Raw genomic sequence first — 17,564 nt, 5'->3', positions numbered from 1 at the left:
CTAAAAAGAAAATTATGTGAAGCAAATTGTTAAATAGGTATTTAAATATCAAGTTAATAGAACCACTTTGCAATTACAAAACCAGGTAAATTGTTAAATAGTCATAACTTATATTTTGTGTAATTTAGCACTGATTTATTCTTTTAATTTCAAAACAACTTTTCATGCTTTAACTTCCATTTTGGTTTTAAGCGTAGGATTTTTTCAAAGGCTTTTACATACTTAAAACAGCAGTTAAGTACGTATGCTTATCATTTAGTTTCATGGGACATTTACAATAGAAAACTTATGGGTTTGGACTATGGAAGGTTTGGGCAGTACATATTTTTTTCACCTGATATGCTGAGTGGCATCTTTGGAGATTGTGACATGCAATAACTATTACTGTGTCTATATGGACTGAGCACATAGCAGCAAGGTGAGCCCATAGAATTTTCAGCAGCAGAAGTGCCTTAATTGGCAATAGGCTCTTCTGGGGAATATTAAATGTTATGGGTGGAGCCCACGGCTTCCACTCCCAATTGGGACTTTCGGAATGTGGGCACGGATGCCGAGCGCATCTGCAGAGCTAAAAATGTTATGCATGTTAGGCTCATATAAAAATGTATTTATAATAATTAAGTATCTCATAGCAAGCTGGGTCAGGGTGTGTGTGTAGTTTATGGAGGTGGATTAATTTAACCCTTTAACACAGACTAGTTTAATTTACATTTTAAATGATTAATAGAATTAATGTGAAAATGTATCAAGCTGTTCTGTCATAATTTATTTTAATTTGTTCAAGTATTTATGGCTTTTATTTAAGTGGCAAGTTTGTACTGATGACATCTGGATGAATGTATTCATTTTTGTTTGAACAGCTCTATATAACGTACTGTTTCTTGTTTGAGTTTGATACAATTCCAGTTCAGTACAGAAATATTTTTCAACCTCTGTATTATTTTAACTGTATAGTAGCATTTAGAGTGTGGGCTTGCATAGAAATCTTGCTGGGAAGAGATAGCTGGGGTAAATAGTAGCAAAGTGGTTAGGGGAAGGAAGCTGGAGGGCTATACCCTGTCACTGACTTTGTTCCTATCAGGGACAAATATTGTTTGCCTCAAGTTCCTAATCCATCAAATGTAGATATTTACCATTATAAAATACTTTGCAATTCACAGGTGAAAGGCATGTTTAAATTCCCTTGGGTATTACGCTGGAGACGGTCTAGAGATGTTTCTTTTGTAGTTAAACAAGTTTAAAAAAAAACTCATGTAAAAGAACAACTTTTAACTTCATTTATTTACAGTCACTGTAGTTCGATGACAACTTAATGTTTTGTGGTGGAGTGCGTTCCACTTAAATTATACCTGTATGTATAAAAATTAAGTGAATGGAATCTTGGTATGAAAATCAGTTCGACTTTAACAGAAGTTGGACTTTAAATGTCCAACTGTTTTATTGCAGTAATTTTAAAAATATGAGCACAAAGGTGATATTTGGACATATGATGATTCTGTTATTTTTAAAATGGAGTAATTAAACATGGACATTTCTGGATTTTACTTACCAAGATCTTAATTCAGGATTCTGTGATTGTTAATAGAGGATTTCATTAGTACCTATAGGAGGGAAAGAAATGCAGAAAATATTCAGAACCCTGAATTCAGGTCTTGACTGGGGAAAAGCTTCATATTTGTACTCTCTGTAGTACATTATGTAACACATGATTGCAATTCTAGTTAATTAGTTTTCACTGATTTTATACATTTTTGAATCCTTTAGGTAACATTCATTTTAATAGATTTGTACCTGCAGTGTGTGAAACAGATGTGTAAAGCCATGATTAACATCAGTATTAGCCCTTGGAACTTTATTTGTAAACTAGCAGGTTTTGTAACTATATTGAGTTTTCAATGGGGAAAACAAGGGAGAGGGGGGAGTTCTTAGTAGACAAAATTAGGGCTTTCTCATCAGCAGAATGCCAGTTTATAGGTTCCAGTGAGATTTATTCTTGTTTGTGACTGTGCTGAGTCACAGCTCTAAATGGTGGTTAACATAGTGAAACTGAGAATTTGCTCTCAAGACTTCAAAAAGCTAGTGTGGATACTGAATTGCTGCTCTTATCGTAGCTTCATGTATTATTGCATGTTTAAGTTGTTTATATTTACTATAGTATCTGTATCTTGATGTACAAATTTTCATGTTTTGTTTTTCAACAGGTTGTCGTATCCACTAATATTGCTGAAACATCATTAACAATAGATGGTGTTGTGTTTGTGATTGATCCTGGATTTGCTAAGCAAAAGGTAAATATGTGCTGTCTTAACCTAAATTGCTTCTTGCTTAATTAGGGCAGAAAATGTTTGGGAACCTAGCTTGCACATAACTCTTTTATTTCTACAAATATTATTTCATGTCTTTTGTAAAAGAGAAATCTCATCTTGTGAGGAGAAGATTAGGCCTTTGGTGTTCTGGCTGTGAACGTCTCTACTTTTGCCTGACCAACTGAAAACAGGAACAGAGACTTCCATGTTTTCCTTTCCCTGTTATGTAATATTACCAATAGTAGTGCAGGATTTTGTTTCTAGGGCTCTTACATAAAATGTTTTTCTTTACCGTATGGTTCAGCAGTAGCCAAGTGAAACTGATTTAGTTTTTCACTTTGCTTCTATTGTGTTTTATTTGCGAGGGAGTGGGGTGTTTGGTCAGAGGCTTGGGGGTTTTTTGCACCGGTGCCCAGGACAGGTATGGGGTGAAGGAGCAGTAGCACAGGTTCAGTCTCTATAGAAAGGAGGGGTGAAAGATGTGGGCTAACCAAGTGGACAAATAGCAGTGCAACAGAGTTCAGGACACATGTTTGTAGGGGCTGCAAGTGCAGCGGTGGCAGCACATTCACCTACCGAAGGAAAGCTTTGTCTTGTTACTTTCTACAGGATACTCAGGCCATTTGAAGGAGCTATCACTGGACTGAAAATTAGTGTCCAGTCCTACTCAATCAAAAGGAAAATTACTGTTGTGTGCTGACTTCAGAGATGAGGGGTAACAAAAAAGGTCTAACTTGCATTACAGACTTGCTCCAACCCTCTCCTTTTAATTATTCATACTTTTCTGAAATTCTTGGGCTGGAATGGTCGTCTTGGTCTCAAGTCCAGAAATGATTTTTTGAAACTTTGAGCAAATGCAGTTCATCCATTATTGAGATTTCCTCATGATTTTTCTTAAAACATGGAAATCTCAATAAAGTCCCATCTGTGCAGTCAAATATCGTACATGCATAACTCAAAAGTGGTTGGATTGATTACACTGGTCTATAATTTTTGAGAAGTCGTCTGCTTCAGAGATAAAATGTGCTATTTATTATGTAATTTGATGTGCTGAAGTCAATATGACAATTAAAACAACTGATTGGCTACTGTTTCTAAGATATTTAAGTTTTTACATTTTATGTCTATGTATATTGTGTAGATAGTAGAGTTTTAATCATAAATTGTAAACCTAGGTCTTTTCATGTGTTTATGGTTGCTTTACATGATAATATTTCACCTGTCCTGTTTATGTAACACTTTAAAAATCAGCAAAAGGGTTATAAATAAAATTGATTATGAAACAAAAGGCAAAAAACTATTATGTACATAGTTTAGTCCTATTCAGTGTCTACTTGGCGCTTCTTGGCTTGTCTCTTGTATTCATTAAATGGAACATCTCTTGACACTGTCCAGCAATAGTCTGCAAGCATTGATGGGCTCCATTTGCCCTGATAGCATTTTTCCATTGTTGCAATGTCCTGGTGAAATCGCTCGCCGTGCTCGTCGCTCACTGCTCCGCAGTTCGGTGGAAAAAAATCTAGATGAGTGCAAAAAATGTATCTTTAGTAACATGTTGCAACCAAGGCTTTTGTATGCCTTGAGGAGGTTTTCCACCAACAACCTGTAGTTGTCTGCCTTGTTGTTTCCGAGAAAATGTATTGCCACTAACTGGAAGGCTTTCCATGCCGTCTTTTCCTTGCCACGCAGTGCATGGTCAAATGCATCATCTGGAAGAAGTTCACGAATCTGAGGACCAACAAAGACACCTTCCTTTTTCTTAGCTTCACCTAAATTTGGAAATTTTCCACGGAGGTACTTGAAAGCTGCTTGTGTTTTGTCAATGGCCTTGACAAAGTTCTTCATCAGATCCAGCTTGAGGTGTAAGGGTGGTAACAAAATCTTCCTTGATTCAACAAGTGGTGGATGCTGAACACTTTTCCTCCCAGGCTCCAATGACTGTCGGAGTGGCCAGTCTTTCTTGATGTAGTGGGAATCTCTTGCACAACTATCCCGTTCGCAGAGAAAACAGCAGTACTTCGTGTATCCAGTCTGCAGACCAAGCAAGAGAGCAACAACCTTCAAATCGCCACAAAGCTGCCACTGATATTGGTCATAGTTTATGCACCTCAAAAGTTGTTTCATGTTGTCATAGGTTTCCTTCATATGGACTGCATGACCACCTGGAATTGATGGCAAAACATTGCCATTATGCAGTAAAACAGCTTTAAGACTCGTCTTCGATGAATCAATGAACAGTCGCCACTCATCCGGATCGTGAACGATGTTGAGGGCTGCCATCACATCATCGATGTTGTTGCAGGCTACAAGATCACCTTCCATGAAGAAGAATGGGACAAGATCCTTTTGACGGTCACGGAACATGGAAACCCTAACGTCACCTGGCAGGAGATTCCACTGCTGTAGTCTGGAGCCCAACAGCTCTGCCCTACTCTTGGGTAGTTGCAAATCCCTGACAAGGTCATTCAGTTCACCTTGTGTTATGAGGTGTGGTTCAGAGGAGGAGGATGGGAGCAAATGTGGGTCCTGTGACATTGATGGTTCCGGACCAGAAGTTTCATCCTCTTCCTCTTCCTCGTCTGTCTCAAGTGAGAATGATTCTGGTGCATCAGGAACCGGCAGTCCTTCTCCGTGGGGTACTTGGCGTATTGCTGATGGAATGTTTGGATAATGCACAGTCCACTTTTTCTTCTTTGACACACCTTTCCCAACTGGAGGCACCATGCAGAAGTAACAATTGCTGGTGTGATCTGTTGGCTCTCTCCAAATCATTGGCACTGCAAAAGGCATAGATTTCCTTTTCCTGTTCAACCACTGGCGAAGATTTGTTGCACAAGTGTTGCAGCATATGTGTGGGGCCCACCTCTTGTCCTGATCTCCAATTTTACAGCCAAAATAAAGGTGATAGGCTTTCTTAACCATAGTGGTTATACTGCGCTTGTGTGATGCAAAAGTCACTTCACCACAAACATAGCAGAAGTTATCTGCATTGTTCACAGAAGTACGAGGCATCTCTGCTCACTTTGGCTAAACAGAAATGTGTCCCTTTGCAAAATCAAACACTGACAAATAAGAGAGCGCGACACTGTATGATTTCTAGAGCTGATATAGGGCAATTTGTTCAGCAGAGTGATGTAAGCTTCGTTATGATTGCATCATCCATGACTTCTAGGAATAACATGATGCAATTCAGATCATGTATGACGCAATACCAGCTTCAGATTGCATCATTCATTGTTTTGCCTAAAAAGCAAGTACTGTCCAAACCCAGTCATAGATTTATTCCTAGATCCAGTCAAAGATGTATTTTAGTCATTTCTGGTTTAAATTGAGATCCCTTCCCTTTATAACTCACTTATCCTCCGCCATTCCCAAGTCAAGGGTCGTATATACTGACCCAATAGCATATCTTGAAAACTAGAGCCAATGAACAATTTTAAGCATCATTTTCGTTCTCAGTGACCCAGAATTAGTAAAGTTTGACGACATTTATTTCAGAAGCATTTTGGCTGTAGAGCAGTGTTTGATTTCTGCCTGTTTTTCCATCTGAGATTTAAGCAAAAGCTGTGTTTGAAAAAATAGGTCACGTTTTAAGTTGCATGTTCAAATATTTTCACTTATATACAGTAGGACTGTGCTTGTGGCTTATTAATCAAAAGTTATAGCAGTCGAAAACATTGAAATGTTGTGAAGTGCTTCAGGTTTTTTTTTTTTTTTTTAAATCAATCTAAATCATGAGGGTGCCTTTCAATCTGGCCCAGAGTTTGTCTTCTCAGTTCTTTGAGAGAGGGTTGCTTTGGCTATGTCTCACTGTGTGCAGGAGGCATCAGCCCATACAGAACTAGATCATAAAATTGAAGATGCATTGGCATTTTTTCAAATTTAAAAAATAATAATTCCATGCAAAAAAACCCTTGTTTTGATGCAACATTAGAGAAATACATCACTAAAGGTCAGCAAATTCAGTATTCAAGTGAAAAGGTAAAAGGTAAAATTTTACTACTAATAAAAATACCTAGCTCTTCATCATTAGCTCTCAAAGCACTTTACAAAGATCCAACTTACAGATGGGAAATAAGGAGGTAAAGTGCTTTATGTGAGGTCACACAGCAGGACAGTGGCTGAGCCAGGAATAGAACCCAAGCCTCCTGAGTACTAGTCCAGTGCTCTAGTGAGTAAGCCACACTGTCTCCCTAGTTTACTTCTACTTCTACTTCAAAATATAGTCTCTTGAGAGCCTTAAAAATCATTGTGAAATAAACTGTAGAGCAGAGACTAGTTTATAATATAACCCTATATGTAGGTTGTAGTAATTTTTACATTTTTGTCTTGATTATTTTTTAGTCTTGATCTACAAAACAAATACCGTATATACTCGTTCATTAGTCCGTTCATTTATAAGCCGACCTCCCAAATATTGTTAAGTAAAATAGCAAAAACTGTATGATCCTTTCATAAGCCGACCCTATATTTCAGGGGTTGGAAAACTTTGTCTCCCTACCCGTCAGGGTAAGCCGCTGGCAGGTCGGGACATTTTGTTTACTTGGAGCGTCTGCAGGTATGGAGCCCTGCAGCTCCCTGTGGCTGCGGTTCGCCGTTCCCAGCCAATGGGAGCTGCGGGAAGTGGCGCCCTTTCCGGCAGCTCCCATTGCTTGGAATGGCGAACTGTGGCCACAGGGAGCTGGGGGGCTCCATGCCTGTAGACGGTCCAAGTAAACAAAACGACAGTGTATTAGATACTCAATTTAATGATTCCATAGAGCAGGTGTCGGCAACCTTTCAGAAATGGTGTGCCAAGTCTTCATTTATTCGTGATAATTCAAGGTTTCGCGTGCCAGTAACACATTTTACATTTACCGGGGCTGGCAGATGGAACCCCAGACTGGCAGCAGGCTGAGCCACTCTGCCCGCTGCTGGTCTGGGGTTCCGTCCGCCGGCCCCTGCCAGCCGGAGTCTCAGCTGCAGGCCCCACTCAGCCCACTGCCGACCCGCGGTTCCATCCATCCAGGCCGGCAGCGGGCTGCGCGGGGCCAGCGGCAGGGACACCAGGCTGGCAGCAGGGTGCCACAGTAAATCAGCTCGCATGCCGCCTTTGGCACACATGCCATAGATTGCCGACCCCTGCATTAGAGTTTAAAATACCAAATTTTGGTGTAGACCCGTTTATAAGCCGACCCCCGCTCTTTGATGCGTCCTTTTTTTACCAAAAATATTCGGCTTATGAGCGAGTATATACTGTAGCTTTGAAGAAAACATGTTCAGTAGTTTAATATTATATTTGTGAATGTTTAATGCTATTGAGTTGAAGAATATTTATGTTTTATTTAGATCAATTCGCACCTTAGAGCAGCTTAGATCATGGGGCCTTCTCTTTAGATGTCCGTAACTTTATAACTACTGAACTAATTTTTGTGTGTATCATCCTAACATAGATTTTAAACAAAAATTCGAGCAAGTCTGCAGACTACCTGTATTGTATCTAGTGTAAGGAAAGTTCTTTAATTTCCAGTTTGTATTTTGTACTACATGACAGATTACTTATGTTTTAAAATATAGTCTTGCTTTATGTCATCAGCACAGTTTTACTAGTTTTTGATTTCCTGACCCGTCGGTACTTGATTATCCAATCTTATAATTACATTGAGGCTATCTGTTTTTGCATGGAATTATTTGAGCACCAGCAGTGTGTTTAGCATTATATAGAACAAATGGGAGACATTAGTCCTGCCATGAGAAGCTTACAATCTAAACATACACACATTAAAAGTGGACAGGGAGCCTAGCTGGACAAGATGTTAACAAATGAGTTGAAAAGTAAACATTTCTTAGTTTAGACGGGCAAATGTATTTGAAGCTTTCCATTACCAATCCAGTTGTTTTCTGTAGCCAGAAAGTTTCTCTGACATTAATGAATGCACATAATCTTTCAGTTAGAAGCAGTGCTTGAAAATTTAGTCTAATATCTTTTTATTTCCTGCATAGCATTTCTACCTACGTGTGTGTGTGTTACTCACTTTTCTTTTCCCTGCTTCGGACTCCACTATTACATAGGTATACAATCCTCGTATTAGAGTTGAATCTCTATTGGTGACAGCGATCAGCAAAGCATCTGCTCAGCAGAGAGCTGGCCGTGCTGGTCGTACTAGGCCAGGCAAGTGCTTCAGGCTCTATACGGAGAAGGCATACAAAACTGAAATGCAGGTAAGATTACTTGAATGTAGAATCTCAAAAATTGCTTTACCGTGTAAGAAACTTGCAACAACTGGCAAAACACCCCCTCTCGACTCCCTCACCCCCCCCCAAATAAAACCCTGATAACTCCACCCCTCACAAAAACAAAAAGTGGAACAAAGTACAACAACTCCATAATCCACAGAATTTAAAAAGAAAGTGCTCAAAGAAAAGATATTACCTCGCCCACTTTGTCTCACCTTTACCAGATATTGCCAGGGTGTTTAAGTTTGATGGAAAGGCGGGAGAATTAAAAGCAAAGTGGAAAACAAACTTGTTGTTTTTTGTTTTTTGGTCCAGGACAACACCTACCCTGAAATTCTGAGATCCAATTTGGGATCTGTGGTGTTACAGCTGAAAAAACTTGGTATAGATGACTTGGTGCACTTTGATTTTATGGACCCACCAGGTATGACTTTGATATCAGGTTTGTTTAGAATTATATCTTGTAGATGTATTTTTGTAAGTAGTTTACTTTGTTACTCTAGAATATTTTAATTTCAGGGATATTGTGTAAGTAGGGACTAATAAAATGAACTACCATTCTATCTGTTAGTTGTATTTTAACTATTTTGTGATTACCCATAATCAGCTTTCTCCGGTTATCCGGATTTTTAGTGCTCACACCCTTTTGTTACCTCCTCTCTCCTCCCCCCACCCAAAAAAGCCCCAATAACAAAACACAACTCATCTTTCTGTCATTGCTTGCATGAGTGCTTTCTTTTTTATTTAAGCAAGGAACTCCACAACATGCCCCCTGTTTGGAGAGGATAAGGCAAAATCAAATCATCTGTGTTAGAAAAACCTATTAGTTTAGTTAATGAGGTTTTTTTACTTAACACCTTGATTACACAATCTGATTGCACATCAATTAACAATCTCATGTAAATAAAATTGGCCAGTACTTTTAAAGTTTAATGCACACTTTGGCATATTGAAGCATAAAATGAAAGTTCCAGCTCAATTGTGAATTTAATTTTTGTAAACCTTTAAAAATTTAAAATAAGCCAGTTCATGTTGCTACTTAAATATCAGGCTGGGCACTGATTTTTAAAATGATATATGGCAGTATGTTTAAGTCCTTCTTAAGCACTGGAATACAGTCATACAAATAAGTCAGAATCCTTGTTCCCATGCAGGAGATGTGCATAATGGTAAATAGTATTACTCTATACTTTATCTCTATACATTCATAGAGAATAGAGGACAAGGATAGCATTTTTGTAGGACCAGAGGATGTTTGTTGAGACTGCAGGCATCTAAAGTTCTCTTCTTTTTTTTTTTTTTTTTTTTTATTAAAGTCTGGCCTAAAATAGTGTGGTATTCAAAAAGTGACTTTGGACTGACTTTGTACGAAACTAAAGGAAGGGGAAGACACGTCAGTGCACTTGGTATAATAAAATATGTCCATGTCACTAAATATTTGACACTTTTCATACCACTTGTGACTGGATTCTGAAAAGTGCTTTTTAAAAACAAAACTTAGCCTGCAGATTAAGTATCCTTTGCAATAAAAATTGAGGTTCTTGTTGGTGAAGATGCCAAACTTTTACTAACATAATTTTTGCGAAAGAATGACAAAACTATCAAGAAACAGGGTGGAGATGTAATATTTAATTTTGAGCAAGATAAATTTAATACATTCTTAATTACTAGGGTGAACAGATAGCAAGTGTAAAAAATCAGGATGGGGGTGGGGGAGTAATAGGTGTCTAATAAGAAAAAGCTCCCAAAATCGGGACTGTCCCTATAAAATCAGGACATCTGGTCACCCTATTAATTGGTAAAGCAATAGTTAAACCATGCCCTCTGACACAGCCTTTTTGCAAGTTACAGCAAATACAGAGCTGCTTGCCGTGTCTCAGATGTATGGACCTGTTGGTGTGCACTTTCTCTCTCTGTAGACCCAGAAACACTTTCATTTAAAAAAAAACACATTTTCAAATGCGCCAAGTTAAAGAGAGAATAGTAAGAATTAAGCTTAGGCTTTCTAGTAGTAAAATTTTTGAAGTTCATTACAGTTGAAACCCAGATGTCATGATAAACTTGTAGCCATCTTTAATAGGGTAAATTAGCTCACTTAAATAAAGGCTTTGACTCTTGTGTAGAAATCGCCGATATCAAACTTTGAATATTCTGTGCTTCATTGGTTGCTAGATCTCTATAATTGCATTTGGTGACCGCTTGTGTTCTGAATTTGGTCCACTACAGAAAAAAAAATGATATTGTGTATAATAGTTTGTACTTTGTCACATTGTTGCTTACTAAAGGCAGCTTAACTAATAGTGTTTTTCTTTCAGCTCCTGAAACTTTGATGAGAGCCCTAGAGCTTTTGAATTATCTAGCTGCTTTAAATGATGATGGAGACCTGACTGAATTGGGATCCATGATGGCTGAATTTCCACTGGATCCACAGCTGGCTAAAATGGTTATTGCAAGTTGTGACTACAACTGTTCTAATGAGATCCTATCTATTACTGCCATGTTGTCAGGTAATAGCAGGGGGAGGGAAAGAGATGCCAAACAAAGCCCAGCTCTCCAGTTTGAGAAAACATTTTAGTTTTCCAACATCCGTACATATAAATTATTACAAACATACCTTTTAATAAAGCTAGAATTGTGCCTTTCAAAGCTTATTGTATAGAATTATTTGTAGTGGGTTAAAATTTAGAAATGAAATTAACACTTACTAAAGCATGCACTATGCATGAAATGGTGAAACAAGAATTTGACTTCCTAGATTGTAGCTAAAATATCTTAATTTTTTTTTTTTTTTAATATGGAAGAATTCTAGGCCATTGGAACAGAAATGTCTATTGCTTTGCTTAATACGGAAGAATTCCAGGCCATTGGAACAGAAATGTCTATGAGGATTGTTGTCCATTTCTGTTGAGGACTAGGAGTATCAGTTCGGCCACTTTCTTTTTAACATCCCCAATCTAATTAATTACTAACCTTAAACTCAGATAAATGAAATACTACATAAATTTCCCAAGTTTTCAAAGTAAAAGGGAAAGTCAAAAAGGGTAGTGACATATTATTGCAAAAATGGAAAAGGAAATTTCATTCTATAACACATTTAATGAATATGTCTGCGCAGCTATATTTTGCTGCTGCAAAACATGAATGTTAGTATGTCGTAGCAGAGCTGCTTGTCAAGTAATGTCTTCTGAGGGAAAAAAACAAGAAGTCAAGTGGGTTCCATGTTTAAATCCCCAATTATATAGAACGATTGACTTTATGCTCAGTCTTAACAAGATGACAGCAAGTTTTAGTCCATTGTGGTGATGAGGATATTAATATTGGTTCTTACCATTTGCAGACTTGTTTACAATACAATTTTACTTCTGATCGTTCTTGAAATGGTTCAAGCTTAATGTAGATGATTAGAAAAATGTTTTGGCTAAGTGTAAAATCTTGCTTTAGTTTAGTCTTGCAGCATATTAATAATGTGAAAGTTTTGTAAGAACAAGCTAAAATGTTTGCAGAGTTTTTTGACTGTTCAGACTCAGAGCAGATGGGCAGGGCAGAATCTAATCATTTTTAACTAAATTGTAGCCTTATTTGCGGAGGTGGTGGTAGGTTGGTGCCTGCCTTTTCTGTCACTTTTTCCTTTCCCCTTCCTACCCACCCCAAAAGTTATATTAAAGAGAGAGTGTAAGGCAAATAAACTTCTGAATTTAATATCTGGCCTTTTGTTTTATACTGAGTATGTTAGGGGTTATCTAGATGAATGGTACACAGCAATCTGGGGTGTAACTCTACAGGACACTAGCATGTTACACACTTAACTGTCTGTGTGGTCCCTGCTACCATACAATAGAAGTTTCTTAGGGGACATTGACCTGCTGCTATTTCAAAGCTGAAGGCACCCTAGGAAACTTCTAGTGGGAGATAGTGGGGTCCACACAGAGAGTTAGCATGTGGCATGTAGTGCGCTGTAGATTGACACCCCAGCTTTTTGTGCACTATCTGTTTGTCTAGACAAGACGCCTTTTTTTTTCTTCTTCTATATATCTTTCTCCCCTGCAAGCCTACGTTTAATAATATCACCACCATCTATTGGGATAAATAATAATATATAGAAAGCTGGCCGCTTAGGGTGGTCTCTTTCTTGGATGTAGTTAAACTACTGTTTGTTAAAACCAAAAATCTCAAAAAGTTCTACAAGGCAAACAGCTGGGCTGGTGACAACATGTTGCAGAAAGCACCTGTAGGAGCTGTCCAGAATCAATTCAGAGATTAGCTGTTTGGATTAAATGGAAGAACTAAATACCAAAAAGGAGGAAGGGATAGCAAAATTATTGAACACAATAGCAAATAAATTAGTTAAACCTTCATACAATAAATTCCTTTTACAAAAGGCTGTTTTGAGGAGTGTGAAGGCTTATTTAAACTAGGTAAACCGAGGGCATTGCATATTATTCATCCTTAACTCACTGTTTTGAATACTTTGTAGCACTTGCTAAATTGCAGGCTTCTGGAAAACTCTGTCACATCTAGGAAAAACAGTGAGTCAATGGAGTGACAGCATAATTAAGAATTTGTTTTTATTAGCTCAAGTTAGACTTACCTTTTTAATTTTTTTTTAATTTCCTTTATTTTCAAATATGGGACTTTAAAGAAGTGGGTTTGTGGAAGAAACATCTTCATTTACATTGTATTTGATCCATTGGTCTTTCAGATTTGTTACCATGTGAATTGAAGAGTAAGGTTCTTCCACTAACATTGCTGTTACAATGTCCACCTTTTATTGGAATTTCATGCAGTATTCAACTTGTACAGTATAGCTGGTCTTTAAATGTAGCATTTACTAGCTTTTATGAGAGATACGAATCAAAAGGTCCTTGTCTGTGTTACAGACAAATGATATCTAGAATAGTGTTTCTAATTAGGTTTGTGGGCTTTAGTTGTGAAAAAGTGCAAAACGTCCCAAGTGACTGGAAAAATAAAGAACATAAGCCTTCAGGGCTCTCCTTTCAGCATGTTTCATAGCATTAAATTAGCTTAGACACATACAAAACCTTATGATGCTGTCTACTTAAAGAATAACCAAACTCTGTGTTTTTTTTTTTTTTTTTAAATGAGGTGAAGACCTTGTATAACAACTTTCAACCTCATGAATTAAGATTAGTGTTGCAAACCTATCAAAATGGGGTGGCTGCTTATAAAATGTTGACAGACCATAGAACTAAGTGATGCTGCAGTAAATATTTGTGCACTTAAATTGTTCATTTGTCTGTTAGATTTTTGGCACTTAATTTCTGGTTTTGAATTAAAAGTCAAAGCATGCTTTAGGGACAAAATCATGTGTATAAGAGAAACCGAGGATAGGCAGAATTCATCAACTTCAGAGTGGGAGTTTTATTTCAAATAGTGCCAAAGGGCGGTTTAACCTTCCACCACTACCGCTAACATCATGACTTGGACTTCTTGATACTTTCTCATTCACATAAGTTTCTGTGCACCAGTGCTGATAGCAATACCTACTGGAGATGACAGAATACATATAAGGTTGAAATTACCTAGCAGCAGACTAGTAGTAAAGTTTCACCAGCTGCACTAGTGCAATGTAGTTTGAAAACTCGCTTCTGCACTTCTGTCCATACAGAGCCTCTCCGAAAAAAACTTCCTCTTAGACATTTATTGTCACTTCGATACTGGTGTGTGGTACAGCTATCAGCACTGGGTCTTGAACTAAGATCTGTTGAGCCTTCTAGTATATTTAGGCAATCTTGATGGCCTTCAGAATAGAGATTTTGATGCCTACATATAGTTCTAGTCAAAATAATCAGGTACTCTGTAGCTTTGAAACCCTCTTGTCTTACAGATGTGGTTAGGTGTTGATGTACCAAATCAAGGTAGTAAACAGTCCAAGATGCAGTTGGAGGCCATCCTGCCCTGCCCTATGCTCTGTGAACTGACCTAGCTAGGCCTTGTTCCTCTATCTGTGAATGCGTGACTCATCGATATGGGCGTTTGTGTTGGGCCCATACCAACCTTGTTTAGTCCCACAGTGTTTTGTTCGCCCCACGGAAGCCAAGAAAGCAGCAGATGAAGCCAAGATGAGGTTTGCCCACATAGATGGAGATCATTTGACCTTGCTGAATGTCTATCATGCTTTCAAACAAAGTAAGTGTAAACATAAGCACTTATATAATATGCATTAACTCTTAATATTACCATCCTCTATGCCTGGTGTCAAGTGTGAATTAAGCGATCCTATTTCAATGTACCAGTTTGTTATATAACACAGTATTTTTTAAATAATTTTTTAAATAAATATCACGCGAGGAAAAATTGGCATATTTTTAACAATACTATCTCTTACCTTTGACCCAGGAAGTAATGTCATTTATCTGGAAGACTGACTTATTAAGACCTGAACTCATGTCTGCTGCCCAGTTGTATGTTCTGACTACCTGTTCCCCTCCTGCTTCTGCTAGATCTGCTCCCTGGGTTTCCTCTGTGCCTTTCTGAATTGGCTTAGGCACTAAGTTTTTCAGGTGCCAGATGCAGATAGTCTAAGAAGCTATTTTAAGACTATTTTAGAGTTTTATAAAATGTTGGGGTTGTTTCTGATGTTTCTTTTACCTGTAAAATTAGATGCCATCGTTATCATAAGTCCACCTGTTGAGCTGAGAGGGAGAGAGAATAAAACCTTTACATGTAAAATCACTGTAAGAGAGACTTGAAATAGCACATCTGTCTCCCTCAAAAAAAAATTTTGTTTTAAAGTTGGGTATCTTGGTCTGGCCCAGGTCTTGAGGTGAGTGCTGGGTAGCCTTGGACAGCAAGGAATCTACCCTTTCCAGGCATATGAAATATTAGGCATAGAAAACCTGAATTTTGCTTGTCTTGGGCAGAGGGTAATGTCTCCGGGGAGTTTTGAGGAGGGGATATTTCAGATTTTGGGGGAGGAGAGGAGCATTTCTGGGACCAGGTTGATTTGGGGGAAAAGGCTGGTTAGGGGGCTGGAATGTTGGAATAAGTCTCAAGGAGATTAATTGTTGGAAGAGCATAGGTGACATGTCTATAGTGAATGGTAAGTTTATCACATGGCTCTCTGTAATTTATCACATGGATATCACTTGTACATATATGGTTTGTATGTGTATATACAAACACAGTGTCCTCTCCTCCAAAACCATCACTCATTTTGTTCAAAAATATTTTGGCAGTTTGAGCAAGATCAAAATGACAGAGAGAACTGTTTATCTTCACCTATCTGTCTTCTTGAAAAATAACTATAAAAGTGGGATCCTGGGTTCCAGTATTTTCCATCAATGATTTCCATGTCTAATTTGCTTTGTTTATAACTGAAAAGATTACACCAATTACCAAGAAAGCTTAACCTGGTGTTTAACAATCCAGCTGTATTTTTACATAATCAGTAAAAGAAAAAAAAAATAAAGAAAAAAATGTTGAACTCAAGACTTGGCTGGCAGCTTTGGTGTGTGATGCAAAATTGAATCCAGTTTACTCTTCCATAACCTTATTGCAGCGCTAACAGGAGTAAAAACTAGGTTTTTAAAGTTAAACTTGTATGTAGAATAAAAATGCTATTATTACTTGGTTGCTTTTTGACTATAACCACATGTGACGCTCCAGTAGCAAGAGAGCGTGTCCATCTTTTTTGATCAAGAGCCTACAGATGTCTTCATATCTTCACTTTGAGCAGTAGTTAAGAGGCTTCTGTGAAAATTCACTATTAGTTTTGGAGAGCCTTGCACTGGTGCCACGTTTATGCTGTCTGCTCTTTATATTGAAGACTTGAGGCTCCAGGATTCTCCATGTACCTTTTATGGACACTTAATCTGAACATATTTTGGAAGCCTGCAAGTGAAGGAAGTGCTTGACTTGGAGGGTGAAAACAATGCTGCTTATGAAAATTGGATTTAGAATACTCTGCCGAAAGTGATAGCAGCTTTGAGTCCTCACTTAGCATCAAAATAATATTTATTGGTGGTGTTGGATACTAGGTCAATCTTGTTTGGGATCCGGCGGTTGTGGCAAATACCTTAGTGTTGGTACACCTGTTTTTGCCCCCAAAGGAGAGTCGTGTGCTGTTATAGATAGTTTTTCCTCCTAAACCACTGTCCCTTTAAAAGTACAAGTACTCTGGTGAAACATACGTTCAGTAATGATTAAAGGAAAACTGACTAGACAGTACATTTACAACAAGGGACTGTGGTGATGTGTTCAGTTTGAGTAAAATGTCACTCTCTGCATGTGGAAATACCTGGGAAACCAATTATTGCTTAATTTCACTGTGTTCCTATGGTACCTTATTTTGAGGTGGGAGACTGGAAACTGCAACTGGATATTCTTTTGTACAGGACACTATAAAACTCCTGTTAAGTTCAGTGAAGGGGATAAAGATTAAATGGCATGCAGTTGAGATTTTCTCTCCAGTGTTTGGTTTAATAACTTTAAATTACTCTAGGGCTAGTTTGTACTGTTCATTCTACCAAAAAGCCTCTACATTAATCCTTTGTTTGTAAGGTGTCTTATGAGAGGAAAGTATAATCTATTTTTAATAGTTATAACATCTTGGCTTCGACAAAATAACTTGACAGCTTCCTCAATAAGAAATTTATCTTTTTTTGCTAGTCTGAAAATACCAAAAACTTACTCAGAAAACAAGTACCTTAAATCTTGCACAACTTTGTACATTTCACCTGTTTGTTTATACTTAAGTGAAGGATCACTTCTCTAAATGTTCAGGACAGTGTCCTTTAAGAATGAAGTGATCCTACAATCTAATTTCACACAGCATATATAAAGTATTCATGAACATGGAAGACCTATTTTAACAAATATGTAGTAATACATTAAGACAAAAGAGGTAGTTCTGCGCTACTTGGCACTGGTGAGGCCTCAGCTGTGTGGTCACCGCACATCAAAAAAGATGTGGACAAATTGGAGAGTCTCCAGATGAGAACAACAAAAATGATATGTTGAGAGAATATGACCTATAAGGGAAGGTTTAAGAAAACCAACAACCTGGGCATGTTTAGTCTTGAG

General features: G+C 37.8%; 1 protein-coding gene across 1 annotated transcript in view; it reads left to right on the top strand.

The window, feature by feature from the left end:
* The window catches only part of DHX15 (DEAH-box helicase 15), a 73,776-nt gene that overhangs the window by 47,352 nt on the left and 8,860 nt on the right, over nt 1-17,564 (top strand). The window contains exons 7-11 of the mRNA XM_054029183.1: nt 2,202-2,288; nt 8,358-8,507; nt 8,838-8,946; nt 10,838-11,029; nt 14,547-14,669. Coding sequence (XP_053885158.1) covers nt 2,202-2,288; nt 8,358-8,507; nt 8,838-8,946; nt 10,838-11,029; nt 14,547-14,669 — 661 coding nt within the window. The remainder of the gene's footprint in view (nt 1-2,201; nt 2,289-8,357; nt 8,508-8,837; nt 8,947-10,837; nt 11,030-14,546; nt 14,670-17,564) is intronic.

The sequence above is a fragment of the Malaclemys terrapin genome, chromosome 5 (assembly GCF_027887155.1).
Source record: "Malaclemys terrapin pileata isolate rMalTer1 chromosome 5, rMalTer1.hap1, whole genome shotgun sequence".
Classification (NCBI taxonomy): Eukaryota; Metazoa; Chordata; order Testudines; family Emydidae; genus Malaclemys; species Malaclemys terrapin.
Note: the sequence above shows the minus strand (reverse complement) of the source record. Positions and strands in the feature narration are given on the sequence as shown.